Below are 14,392 nucleotides of genomic sequence, written 5' to 3'. Positions count from 1 at the left end.
ATTTCTGTAGCTTCTATACATATCTCGATCATCCCCTTGAAGGCTTGTGCCCCAGGTCTTGTATTACCTGATGCCTCTCAAGGGCATAATCCATACTTCTCAGGCTACATTGTGTTCATACATCTCCACATCTCATGATTGGAGTTCATATGTTGTTTCCATAGTTCTGAATTTGTATTAGGCTTCTGGATCCTGCTCATGCTGCTGGTCCATGGACCACTCTTTGAGTAGCAAGAGTTTAACTGTAGCCCAGTATTGTACTCTCATGTTCCTGGAAATGTTTTGACAAAATATAATTTGATTTCCCCTATCATATAGCCTTAGTATCATAAATCTCTTAAATCAAGCTGCACCTTAACTAGAATAGTTTAAAATATTCTAGAAGGGAATGCTGCTCCATTTTACTTAGAGCTAAAGTTCTTTTACAGCTCTCTAAGGGACACGCTGATAACACCGTAAATGTTAGAAGTGCTATCTCTTGAAATACCCAGCTGTGTTGGTGTGGGTGTGGAATTGCCAGGAACAGAGGGCCAAGAATAGTATAGACCTGGGAAAAACTCAATTAAGACAGTTCTTGGCTTTTTCTCGGCTCTGTAAGGCAGACACAGAGTAGAAATCTCTCTCAGTTTGAATCTAAATTACTTTTAACTGATTTCCCCTAGGGGTTTGGGAGTTTCACTGGAATGTCTCATCATCTAAACTGTGATTTTTACATTGCCATGCTTTACCTAAAATGTCTTGACTTCTTTTTAGCTCTCTCTGACCAAGAACTCATGGCCCAAAGTATTATCTTTATTTTTGGTGGCTATGAGACCACTAGCAGTACTCTTTCCTTCATTATATATGAATTGGCCACTCACCCTGAGGTCCAGCAGAAGCTGCAGGAGGAGATTGATGCGACTTTCCCCAATAAGGTGAGTGGTGATACTTGGAGAGAGAGGGGGAAGGTGAAGCCTTTGCATGATTGTCTTCTCTCCTATTCTCAGGAGGTTTTGCCCAAAGCATAAGCATCAAATCATTTACCTCCATTCCCAGGTGGTGCAGTGGAAAAGAATCCAAACTAACAGCAAGCACTTATTTCTCTGGTGTCGGCATTTGTTGTTGTTCTGTCGCTAAGTCATTTTGGACTCTTTGCGACTCCATGGACTATAGCACACCAGGCCTCCCTGTCCCTCACTATCTCCTAGAGTTTGCCCAAGTTCATGGTGTCTGCATATTTATCTATCGATATTGGCTGGACTTGCTGTGATCTGGGTGTTCGCTGATCTAGGCTGGCCTTAGATAAGCAGTTGGATGGACTCCTCACATGTCTCAATCTCCGTATGTCTGCTTCTCGAGGCAGTGGTAGATATCATGAGCAAGAGGCCTAATCCCATGGATGACTTTCAAAACTCTGCTAGCATTACATTTGGTGAATATTCCACAGGTTCAAAGTGAGCCACCTGACCAACCTGAGTCAGAATGGGAGGGCACCGCAGAGTTAATGGCGAAGGGAATGGACAGAGGAAATGGTGGAGAATTGGGACCATTAATTCAATCTATTGCCCTGTGTAAACTTTAGACTAGATGAAACCTGCTGTACAAGAAAGGATATATGGTAGGAAACAGAGGACATGAGTATGAGACCTGACTGGTTTTGGACAAGTCTTATGACCTTTCAAATCCTAGGTCCTTCAAATACTTTGTAGGGCCTGCATAAATTAGAGATGATATTTCTTCTCTGGTAAACCCCATATTGAGAATTTTTTGATTACAAGAAGATTGAAAGGTCACTAACAGACTAAGGCTAGCTAAGGCATTGCATTCTCTCCTTTATACCCACAGCTGATTCATGTGAATGTATGGCAAAAACCACCACAGTATTGTAAAGTAATTAGCCTCCAATTAAAATTTAAAAATTAAAAAAAGAATACTTATAATACTAGTACTATTGGCTGATATGTGCTTCTTACTTTATATGTCGGTTCTAAATACTTTCTATTTATAAGTGCATTTAATTTTCAAGAAATTCTTTACGAGTCAGGAGAGGCTAGCTTATGCCTCAGTAACAGACAAGCCTGGAATCTCAGGGATTTCATAGCAAAGTTTTCCATCAACCCATGTGTACACATTGAACATGGATTGTTAGTGGAGGATGGAGTGGACGGCTCTGCTTCACAGAGTCACTCAGGAAAACTGAATCAGAGCCTCTACCTTGTTGTAATTGCCTTGTCAGAAACATCAGGCCTTCTTGTCTTCTGTGGAATAGGAACTCAAGAGTTGTTTACTGGGTTTTTAACTGATTTGTCTCTGAACTGAGATAATCACCTCAGTTCACAGCCTGTTGGCAAGGATGATTTGGCCATAACCTCAAGTGGGATGGGATACAGGGGGACTACATGGATGCTGGGTAAGCAGTGAGTGTCTCTGCCACACAACTCTCTGGAGGGTCAGCTCCATCTGTCTCCACGTAACATATGAGAAACCTGAGCTACAGGGAGATGAAATACTTCCAGACACTAGTCGTGTACGTGATGGTGATCAAGTTAAGCTGTGATCCAGGGTGTTGGCTCCTGAGTCACTCTTATTCTCTATAATGTTTCTCCTTAAATATAACCTCACGTGACAGCCATGTATCACCCCCAGTGGCTTCAAATCTCAGCCCAAACTGGAGTTCTTTGTGATGTGTGGAGACCTGGACACTGGGGCTGCAATGGCTTGTTTAGACCTTCAGACCTTAGGGTCACACCTGTAGGGATAATAAGAGACTCTTCTAGCAGCAGAGCTTGGGGTTCTGATCCTCTTTAACCTCCCTGCATCTGAAATTGTGTTCCCAATCTTACTCTTCATTTGCAGATTTGGTTTAGAAAGGAACTTGTTTCTCCCCAAATTATTTATAGAGTTTTCATATATTGTTTCCAGACTGTATATGTGTGATGAAGAGAATGAGCAGTCAGGAGTCTTCAACCAAGAATAGGGGATTTGCTCTTTTACACGTTCTTGCCTTGGTACAGTGGTGTGGCCTCATTTTTTAAAAGAAATGCTGACTTTGGACTTTTTCATCTAAGAGTAAGGGTCCTAGTCTGTCAGTCATGGTTGTTTTCATGAGAGAGAAAATACACTCCTTGATAACCTGTGGTGTTTCATCTCAATGGGCATTGAGAGGTCAAAGGACATGATAGTAATGTATATAAATGCTAAGGTCCTTTACCAATTTAAATTATTCCCTGGCGCTCCTAACATTTCAACAGGCCTACACAGATGGAGTTGAAGGTTGATCTGATATCTTAATTTATCAAAATCTATTTCTTTCTTCCCAGGCGCCTCCAACCTACGATGTCCTGGCACAGATGGAGTATCTTGACATGGTGGTGAATGAGACTCTCAGAATGTTTCCAATTGTTGTTAGACTTGAGAGGTTCTGTAAGAAGGATGTGGAAATCCACGGGGTGTCCATTCCCAAAGGCACAACAGTGATGGTGCCAATCTCCGTGCTTCACAGAGACCCACAGCTCTGGCCAGAGCCTGAGGAGTTCTGTCCCGAAAGGTACAAGACCCCAGGGAAGGGGACCCTTCTGATCCAGTTGCTCAGAGCGTATTCTGATGACTCTCATTATGGGTGACAAATATGTGACTATACAATCATTTTATTTTACATCTTTTTATTGTTAAATGTCTTTACTTTTTCCAAGAATGATATTATTTGATTAAAAACTTTACCAACCATAAAGTAAAAAAGAAAAAAAAAACAGAAAATTTTAGTTGTGTGCATTCCTAAAACCTTAAGCTTTGTTGTTGTTTAGTCACTAAGTCATTTCTGACTCTTTGTGACCTCATGAACTGTAGCCCACCAGTCTCCTCTGTCCGTGGGATTTTCCAGGCAAGGAGACTGGAGTGGGTTGCTATTTTCTTCTCCAGGGATGTTCCTAACCCAGGGATCGAACCCATGTCTCCTGCATTGGCAGGTGGATACTTTACCACTGAGCCATCAGGGAGGTCCAATAGCTTAAGATAGGCCTCATTAATAGTGCAATGTAAGTCCTGAGGACATTTTTCTATCCATATATAGATTGTTAAAGCTTAGAATAACATTATATATAGTTTTATTTTTCAATTGCTTACTATATTTAACAGTAAACTATAAATGGAATTCTGTGTTTTTAATATATATATATATGATTGTTACACCTGCTATAATTTATTTAACAGCTATATTACTTTAAGTGTATTGGTTTTTATTTCCTTTAAGTCTTTCTTTCTATTCTCTTTAGCTCTTTGAATTCATCACTAACGTTCCCACATTTCCATTTCTTTAAACATTGGCTGCTGTTTCCTAGATTATTATTGTGGGACTGTAGGTTGAGGACCTAGCGGTCTCATCCCAGGTGGTTCCAGCAGCCTCAGTGAGGATGGAGGAGACATAGGTGGCCTGGTTCTGTCTGTGGCTATAGACCTGGGCCAGCTCCCTTTTGCCTCCATGTTTTTTGACCTTCCAAAGAGAAGTCCTCTGCTCTCTAGACATCTAGACACCCCCGTTGGAGAGGTTAAGCATTGTCTCTGGGAATTCAGAGCCAGGTTCTGTTTTGGGCACAGATGGGACTCTGGAAGTAATTGATGCTCTCTCATTTATTTTATGGTGAACAAAATTTGGATTGAACATTTTAGGGCACTGTCTGGGATCTAGCATTTTATGAGCCCCTGACTATAAGCTCCCTAACAGCGGGGACTGTGTCTCGTTCACCCTTTTGTCTCTAGTACTAGCATAACCTGTACCCGTAGCATTGTTGAAAGAAGAGTCAGAGTCCACCAAGTCCTCTGTTCTGGACCAGGGAACTTCTGTGTCTGCCTCAAGCTCAGCAACTTCCCCTCCTGCAGCGTCAGAAACCTAAAACCAGAGACCACTCACTGTACTTCCCTTTGATTCACTCAGCTGTCAAGCAGAGAGTTAGCACTCACCTGTGTGTGTCAGAGTCTGATCGAGGGAGTGAGAAATCCAAATGTTAAAGCCAATTATAAAGAGTTTTTGACATATACACAGTATAGTTTATAGGCACAAGTTTTATGAGTATAGTTTATAGGCACAAGTTTTATGAATCATGTTTAATGTATTCTTCCAGAATATTTTGTATAATAGGGACTCTTTAAAATATATACAACACAGTGTCATTATCACTTCTCCAAATCCAAATTTGAGGAGTCAAATTTGAATAAAGCAGAGGTCTGGCCATAAGGACTTTATTGGTTTGTGGAACAGACAAGGAAATCAGTGATTGAACCAGAGTAGAGTTGAGTCATATGTCCTCATCAATCTACTGACCTCAGCAACCTCTGTGTATGGGAGAGAGAGACATACCCACACAAGAGGAAGCAAAGGGAAAATAACAGAAAACTAACAACTGAAATATTCAGAGACATTTTCCCTGCTTCCTTCGTCTCTGAACACATGACCAATGTAAGTGTTTGTGGAGGCAGGAACCCACTCTTCCTTCAGTCAGTCTCATTGCCTAACTGCCTTTCAGAGCCTGAGCATCTCACCACCCTGAATGTAAATTTCATATTTAAAGATACATTTTCTTTAAACATCCTTCATCTCATCTGCTCACCAGGACTGAAAGCTCCTGTGGGGTCCGGGGAATGGAAAGGCCCTGGGGCTTACCTTTCTCACAGCAAAATCACCACAGCAGGATTCAGTCACCCGCCCACAGGAGTCTCCCTTATGCTACTGGTTGAGGGTTTAAGTTAAAATCTCACACCTGGAGCTCCTGTGATTTTTCTGTTTCATTCACTTGTTTCATCTACTGTTGTGGATTCAGGTTCAGTAAGAAGAACAAGGACAGCATAAATCCTTATGTCTACCTGCCTTTTGGAACTGGACCCCGAAATTGCATTGGCATGAGGTTTGCAATAATGAACATGAAACTTGCTATCGTCAGAATCCTACAGAACTTCTCTTTCAAACCTTGTAAAGAAACACAGGTTAGCAGTTCATTATTTGCATAAATAATGTTTTATTGTGAATTTTTTAACTGAAGTGTATCTCTCTGTGTCTATAAGGTTGTGATCTATTCAAATAATAATTTAGCTTACTAGAAAGAGAATCTGTCTGAATCCATCTGTGATCTTTAACTGTCTTTCATCCCTGGGGGGGCTAAGTCTGTGGCTTCATAAAGACCCAACTGTAAAGTCATCGAGAGTCAAGGCAGTTAGCATGACATGACTATACAAAGTCAGTGAACTTGAGCAACTTTTAAAATTTGGTGTCATGTCCACTGGAAGGAAGGAAAATGTTGCACAAAGTCGTGAGAGCAGAGATGACCATGCATGACTTTTCAGTGATGCGCTTCTCCACGGGAACTTACAGAAGCTCTCCTGACAGCGATTCTCAGCCACTGTTTGTATTAAGAAATAAATTACTGGGGAGCAATACCCCGGTGCTGAGGTCACCTCAGACTCTCTAAAATAATTTCCCCAGAGTGTGGTGTCGAGGGCACCCCCACTGATCTCCTGTGCAGCCACAGTGATCCCTGAGTGAAAGCATTTCTGCCGGATGGGAAGGGCTCCCACAGCCCCTCACCTGCCAGGGATCCTGCTGCCGTCCAGCTGGGCTCCCTTTGCATTCTCAGAATGACTGTGTGTCCTTCCTGTCCACCCTACAGTCCATCCTCCCCCTTCGAGTTCCAGTTAGTCCCGAGCCCCTCCATGCAGCCTGCCCATCCAGGCCAGAGCCCACTCTCCCCTCTGCTGTGTTTACAGGTACCACAGGCTGGCGTCATGGGTTCTACCACCTAACAATACTTTGTCACTGAACCAGCCAGTTTGGTTCCTTTGTTTCCTTGTACCTAAAAAGGTCTTTAACTCTATCCCCTCATTTATTCCTTCCATAAATGCCCAGTGGTGCCTTGACGCCATTGGGCAAATGTTTAAGGAGTGACTTGCAGCTCTTGGATGCAAATTTGGAACAGTTTGAATTTTAAAAATTTATAAAATGTCACTTGTGTTCTTGCTTGTTTTATGTGTGTCTACCTGCAGGGAAAATACATGCCATTTGAACGTTTAAAAAAACAATTTGGTGCAGTTACAGAAAGACCTGGAATCTCTGTCTGAGAGCACATAGAACAGTTGGCATTGATTCATCTGAAGCACGGCCCTAAAATAAGGCTTATTTCCAGGAGCCATACATTTAATAAGCAGCCCCTCCCTTTGAGTAGTCTTCTCAGGGAAGAGGAGGATAGAGACGTTTCCATTTTACTTGTGGATGTCCTGTAAGTGTGTACACACAGGGGACTCAGCCCTGAGAGGAAGGGGGCCGTGGGAACCCCTGGGAAGGGCAGATGCCCCTGCAAGCTCCACCCCGTCCTCCATGGGCTGGGGCTGCTCCCTCCACAGCTCCTTGCTTGTCCTTCAGTCACCTGAGATTAGGAGGTCACTCTGTTGGTTCCCCAACCCAGAAGGAGTGACTGGGGGAGAAAGGGGCTAAAAATCTCAGACAAACCACTGTAAGTCTTCAGAACTTCACCATTTGCCCTGCCCTTGGCACCAGGGGATGTTTGAAAAAACAGGCTTAATGCTTCATAGGCATAGTGCTCAAATAATATTTTGTGCAAGAATGATGGATGAATGCTTTCACTATCCAGTCTTGACAGAAATTACAGAGTAAGTACAGAGAATCAAAGATAAAGAAGGGAAACTGGATGCAAGTGATTGAAAGGTACAAACTTCTGGTGAGGGATAAATAAGTACAGGGATATCATGTAAAACGCAATGCTTATAGTTGACATTTTTATATAGTAGAGAGAGTAGATCCTAAAAGTGCTCAAAAGAGGAAAACAGTTATTTTTTCCTTTTCTGTCTCTTATGAGTGGTGAATGTTAACTAAACTTATTGTGGTAGTAATTTCACATATAGGTAAGTCAAATGTTTTTACCATTAATCATTTATATCTCAGTAAAAGAGGAATTAAAACAACTTTTAAAAGTGAATAGTGAGTACTAGAAATGACTTTATGCCCATATATTGTATAACAATGGTTAAATAGACCAATTTTCTGAAAGTCATAAACTGTTAAAGTTTAATCAAGGAAACATTGACAGCCTGTCCATCCCTATAGCTTTTAAACACATGGAATTGGTAGTTTAAAAAAAAAAAACGAAGATACATGATGCTGAAAGTAGCTTGTATGTTGCTGTAAAGCATTGTTCTCTGTAATGGATCTTGACTATTTTGCTTCTCTTGTCTGCTTTGCTTCATTCACTGGTTCTCTTAACTGTTGCAGATCCCCTTGAAGATAAACAGTCAAGGACTTATAAGACCAGAAAAACCCATTGTTCTGAAGGTTGTGCTCAGAGATGAGACCATAAGTGGAGCTTGACTTCCCTTAAGGACCTGGGCTTTGTTCTTCAAGGAGCTGTGTCCCACAGTTTCGGGGGACTTGATTTACTTTGGGATAAAACTCAAAAATAAAGACGGGCTTCATCTATGGCACTTGCTGGATGCCTAGGGTATCTGCACATTCGTTTAGCTTTCTCAGTGTCTGTGTGGTGTCATATATTGTGTAATATGAAAGAGGTGACTAATGAGGGCCAGATACGTACACTCAGCTTATCTGATTCTCAGAGGACCATCTCCACCCACCCCCAGTTAGTGACATCTACTCCTCCAGAGCACTGATCAAGAAAGAAAGTGTCTCAACAGTTTTATCAGTGAATTAATGAACACAAGAAGTATTGTGGTGACTAAAGTTCTGACATGTTTTAATATAGAACAGGTTTTATTTTATATATTTCAAATCTAATATTCTATTGAGGAACTCTGTAAACATCTCTTTACAAAAGTATTAGGATACCATCCTACACTTTAGGGGGAATGTGTATGACTGAATCAGGGAGAGCCAGTGACTAAACACGGCCATCACAATCCCTGGTGGGTGGGGCCTTTTTCAAAACTGCTATTTGATATATTACACAGGTAAGAATTATTCCGCAGTCTTTTGCCCATTTCTCAGAAAGTATGAAAGTGAAAGTTGCTCAGTCATGTCCAACTCTTTGTGACCCCATGGACTATACAGTTCATGGAATTCTCCAGGCCAGAACACTAGAGCAGGTAGCCTTTCCCTTCTCCAGGGGATCTTCACAAACCAGGGACTGAACCCAGGTCTCCCGCATTGCAGGCAGATTCTTTACCAGCTGAGCCACAAAGGAAGCCCAAGAGTACTGGAATGGGTAGCCTATCCCTTCTCAAGAGGATCTTCCCAAACCAATTATTGAACCAGTGTCTCCTTCATTGCAGGTGGATTCTTTAACAACTGAGCTATCTTTCATGGTTTAAATCTACTTTTTTTGAGCACATATTTTATATCACAACAAATACACATATAATTATGTTATTAGTTTTGATGACAAGTTTTCATCTCATCTCCCCTGATATTTCATGAAGGCAGGAAACAGGTTTTCTTGAAGTGTGTTTGTTTTCTACCCTCAATTCCCATCTGTCTTATCATAATGAACGTGGAATAAAAGATGGTTGATTGGTCAGTTGATTGGGGAGAAAGGCTACAGTCACTGGTCAGTTTCAGTTGATATCAGAAGCTGCACACAGCCCTTCCTTTCCCTTTTCTGCCCCTCCCATCCACAACCCCTTCCTTGCTAGGGATTTCCTGGATAGTCCAGTCCTAAAGCCATTAGGGGCACACAGAAGGCTGACAGCCTTACCCTTCAGGGTGTGGGCAGGAGGGGCTCAGTGGCTCCAAGTTGGAGATTGAGGAGGGACGGTGTCCACAGAACAGCAGCCCAGCCTGGGTATGGGTGTCCAGGCAAGGAGCAAAGAGTGTCTGCTCGGAAGGGTGGCCTGGCCAGGTCATCCAGAGCCAAAATAGGGTGTGGAGAACCACGGAAGGTGGGGGGTATATCAGGACTGGAAAAAGGCTGAGTGGCGGTAGCTGCACAAAGGGAGATTTATTAAGCAAGTAAACATATTATGGATAATGGAAGACACATTTTTCCCTGTTAGAGAAGGGAAACCCTGGTCCAGGAAAGGGGAAATTAGAAGAAACCCCATGGAGTCAGAGATTGGAACTGCATGTATCAGTGAACATCCTGCTTTTCCTTGTAGACAGATGACAGCTAGCTAGTTGGATGATACTCTACCGATAGATAGCTGATATAGATAGATAGATGACAGATATAGATAGGTAACATGCATCTGTGTGGTGGGTGGGGAAGGTAGGGTTGGAGGCCCTGCTCAGGGCCCTGAGCTCGTACAGCTGGACAGATCCCCCGCCCCAGCCCCAGTTAGAATCCAGGACATAATGTCCTGAACATTTATGACTCAGTGGCTCCTCACACAGCAGGTGGAAAAGGAGGCATTTAAACATGATTAGAAGGAAAAGGTAAAGATTCAGAGTCAGCAAACTCCCAACCTTTTATTTATTTTTCAACTACAACTTGAACTCATGTCTCCTTTTGCTAACAAACAACACAGTTCGTAACTTGTGCTTACTCTATAATGCTTGCCCTTTTTGGCTACTACTTGAACTCTTATGAGCTCTTGCGAGTGAACATTTCTAGAGGGTTTGCTAAGGATCAGGTGTGTGACGGGCAAGGTCACATGTTCTCTTCCCCCAGGTGACACCAGAACTCTTATCGCAGGTTCAGGCCCCAAGCTCCTCAGGTCTCTGATCTGGGCTCCTATAGGAAGGGGAAGACATAATTATTAATCTTGTTTCTAAAGATCAGACAACTGAGGCTGAGCAGGTTTAAATAACCCACCTAGGGCCCACACATCAGTCACATTCTCTGGATGCCTTCTAGGCAGCTGTGTACACAGTAGAGAGAACAGGTGTCCGGGAGCCCAGAGAAGCCTCCGGGACCTGGTGGACCAGGTTCCCAACCACACCCTTCACACCCTCTGCCTCTGGTTGAATTCTCACAGATTATTAACTAATGTTGGTAGCACAAAGTCAAAATCCCAGAAATTTTACTACATCACAACCACCAGGATGGTTATTTTGTAAAAAGGGAAAACTAAAGTGTTGGTGAGGATGTAGAGGAAATGAGGAAACCTCAGCTGTTGCTGGTTGGTGAGGATGTAATGAAGCAGCCAGTGTGTGGAACAGTTTGGCAGCTCCTCAGGTCGTTGAGCATAGAATTACCAGCAATTGCACACCAGGGTAGATGCCTAAGAGAACTGAACACAATTTCTCAAACAAAGACATATGCCTGCATGTTCATAACACCACTATTCACAATAGCTAAAGGGTAGACACAAGGCAAACCAGTGGATGAATGGATAAACCGATTGTGATGTATCCATACAATAGTTGCTTCTTCAGTTATCACAGATGTGAAATACTAATACATGGTACAAGAGAGATTACTTTAAAAATGCATAAATGAAAGAATTCAGACACAAGAGACCACACATTACGTGATTCCATTTATAGGAAGCATTTGGAAGAGGCAAATCCATGAAGTCAGAATGTACATGAGTGGTGGCCAGGGGCTGGGAGAGGACAGAGTGGGGAGGAGCTGCTTACGGGCCCAGGAGTGCCCTCTGGTGGAATGGGAGCGTGCTGGAACTAGAGGAGGTGGTGGCACGACACTGAATGTGCTAAATGGCCCCGAATGGCTGATTTATGCCGAGTCAGTGTGACCTCGGTAAACGTTTTTAATCTCAGGACTGTACCCTAACAAATTCAAGACAGGTCACTGCAATGCCAGAAAGTCCTGTCGCTTTTCCCAGACATCGTACACAGCCTTCAGCTCCCTGCTGAGCTGTCCGGGGTGGAACCTTGGCCCGAGAATTACAGGATCTCTAACTTGGCCTGTGATCTGATCACTTCCTTATTAACAGTAATAAAAATTGGTTGATTTAGACATTGTGCCTGCAACCAAGAAATAACAAACATACTCAGCAATGATAATTTTGATAAGATGAACCATTCTCACAGCCTGAGTGCCCTCTCCTTCTCTCCTTAGGCAAGTTCTGCTCTGTCCGTGGTACTGCATTGGTGTCACCTCCTCTAGGAAGCCCACCCATCCCTACAGAGGCTCTGGATCCCACCTAACTCTGCCTTTCCCAGCCTCCCGATGCCTTTGGAGGTGTCTGTGTGCATGGAGCACCCTACCTAGGTAAGTGCCCTTTGTGACAGTCTTGTCCACACTTTGTCCCTATGTTGTGTCGTAGTACCAGGCATAGCTCAGACTGATACACACGGCATATGACCATGGAGATAACTGTGTGACCAATCACAATAGGGCATCTTGTATTGAATTCAAGGTGTGGGCTGGAATTGGCTGGGCAGGGCCCCTGGAAAAAATCACTGGGCTTGGCAGGCATGTGCTGACATGTCTACTTAGAAAACTCTTGGTACTGCATGCACTAATGAGCAGCATTTGTTTATTTTCTGGGGAGGTGGTTTATTTTTTTCTATCTTATTATCATAAGAGCCTATGTTCTAACTAAAGGTGAAGAACTCAGCTTTTGAACCCAGCTGATCTCAGTTGAATGAACCCACTGAATGAACCCATGTTGGTCAGTTCTCAAAGGGTAAAAAATATTTAATTTATTCCGTGATTTTTTTGAATTGTTCACCTGGGTTTTGAATTGTTCACCTGGAATCTACAGACTGGGTTTCTGACAAAAACAAATAATGACATTCTTTTTGTTTCCAGCATAAAATTAATTGATGGGATTTTAGGTACTTAAAGAGGTTACAAATTTTGAAAAGGCTGTATGTGCATGTGGTAAAATGGCATAAGCAGATAATGCTTTTATACTATGAAGAATGATGTTTTGTTAGGCGGTTTTGGTAGATACTTTTATTACATTAAGGAAATTCTTTGCTATTAGTAGTGCATTCTTCTATCATAAATGATATATTGAATATTAATAAATGTGTTTTCTGAAGCTACTGGGATGATAAGACCTTTCTCTTTTAATCAATTACCTGATAACTAATACTAATATTTATTCTTTGTTAGTAACCCCTGAGTTTCAGGGTAAAATCCAACTCAGTTCGGTTGCTCAGTCATGTCCAACTCTTTGCAACCCCATGGACTGCAGCACACCAGGCTCCCCTGTCCATCACCAACTCCTGGAGCCTACTCAAACTCATGTCCATAGCATCAGTGATGTCATCCAACCATCTCGTCCTCTGTTGTCCTCTTGTCCTCCAGCCTTCAGTCTTTCCCAGCATCAGGGTCTTTTTTCCCCCAGTGAGTTGGTTCTTCACATCAGGTGGCCAAAGTATTGGAGTTTCAGCTTCAGGATCAGTCCTTCCAATGAATATTCAGGACTGATTCCCTTTAAGATTGACTGATTGGATCTCCTTGCAGTCCAAGGGACTCTCAAGAGTCTTTCCAGCACCACAGTTCAAAAGTATCAATTCTTCGGTGCTCAGCTTTCTTTATAGTCCAACTCTTACATCCATACATGACTACTGGAAAAAACATAGCTTTGACTAGACAGACCTTTTGCGGTAAAGTAATGTCTCTGCTTTTTAATATGCTGTCTAGGTTGGTCATAGCTTTTCTTCCAAGGAGCAAGTGTCTTTTAATTTCATGGCTGCAGTCACCATCTGCAGTGATTTTAGAGCCAAAGAAAATAAAGTCTCTCACTGTTTCCATTGTTTCCCATCTATTTGCCATGAAGTGATGGGACTGGATGCCATGATCTTGGTTTTCTGAATGTTGAGTTTTAATCCAGCTTTTTGACTCTCCTCTTTCACTTTCACCAAGAGGCTCTTTAGTTCTTCACTTTCTGCCATAAGGGTGGTGTCATCTGCATATCAGAGGTTATTGATATTTCTCCTGGCAATCTTGATGCCAGTTTGTGCTTCATCCAGCCTGGCATTTTGCATGATGTACTCTATAATATGTTAAATAAGCAGGATGACAATATACAGCCTTGACCTACTCCTTTCCTGATTTGGAACCAGTCTGTAGTTCCATGTACAACCTGCATAGAAATTTCTCAGGAGGCAGGTCAGGTGGTCTGGTATTCCCATCCCTTGAAGATCCAACTTGGTCATGGTGTATCATTGTTGCTAGATTTGACTGGCTTTATTTTGCTCAGAAATTTTGTGTTGAAGCCTGTGAGTAGGAGTGAAATGTAGTCTTTCTTTCTTGTCCCATTTTTGTCCTATTTGGATCAAGTCCATACTGTCCTCATAGAGTGAGCTGAGAATCTTAGCTTCACCTCTGCGATGGCATCCTCTCAGTTGGCCGCTAATGGCTCTGCCTGCTAGCACTTATGCCCCATTTAACCCCCTCCCACTGGAAGCTGGGATAGGTGACTTGCTTCTAATGAGTAGAATATTAATTGGGTGCCCCCTCTCACTCCCTCACTCTGGGGGAAGCAACTGCCATGTTGGGAGCTGCTCTGTGGAGAGACCTCGGTGGCAGAGATCTGAGGGGCT

The 14,392-nt window shown here is 42.7% G+C and overlaps 1 protein-coding gene across 1 annotated transcript in view; it reads left to right on the top strand.

Annotated features, from left to right (window-relative positions):
- LOC120879796 (cytochrome P450 3A24-like) overlaps window positions 1-8,436 on the top strand; it is a 36,706-nt gene extending 28,270 nt beyond the window's left edge. Inside the window, exons 10-13 of the mRNA XM_040262805.1 lie at window positions 754-914; window positions 3,300-3,526; window positions 5,793-5,955; window positions 8,252-8,436. Coding sequence (XP_040118739.1) covers window positions 754-914; window positions 3,300-3,526; window positions 5,793-5,955; window positions 8,252-8,347 — 647 coding nt within the window. The 3' untranslated portion in view covers window positions 8,348-8,436. The remainder of the gene's footprint in view (window positions 1-753; window positions 915-3,299; window positions 3,527-5,792; window positions 5,956-8,251) is intronic.
- Window positions 8,437-14,392: the final 5,956 nt, after the last annotated feature.

This window comes from Oryx dammah, unplaced genomic scaffold, assembly GCF_014754425.2.
Source record: "Oryx dammah isolate SB20612 unplaced genomic scaffold, SCBI_Odam_1.1 HiC_scaffold_2, whole genome shotgun sequence".
NCBI classification, from domain to species: domain Eukaryota; kingdom Metazoa; phylum Chordata; class Mammalia; order Artiodactyla; family Bovidae; genus Oryx; species Oryx dammah.
Note: the sequence above shows the minus strand (reverse complement) of the source record. Positions and strands in the feature narration are given on the sequence as shown.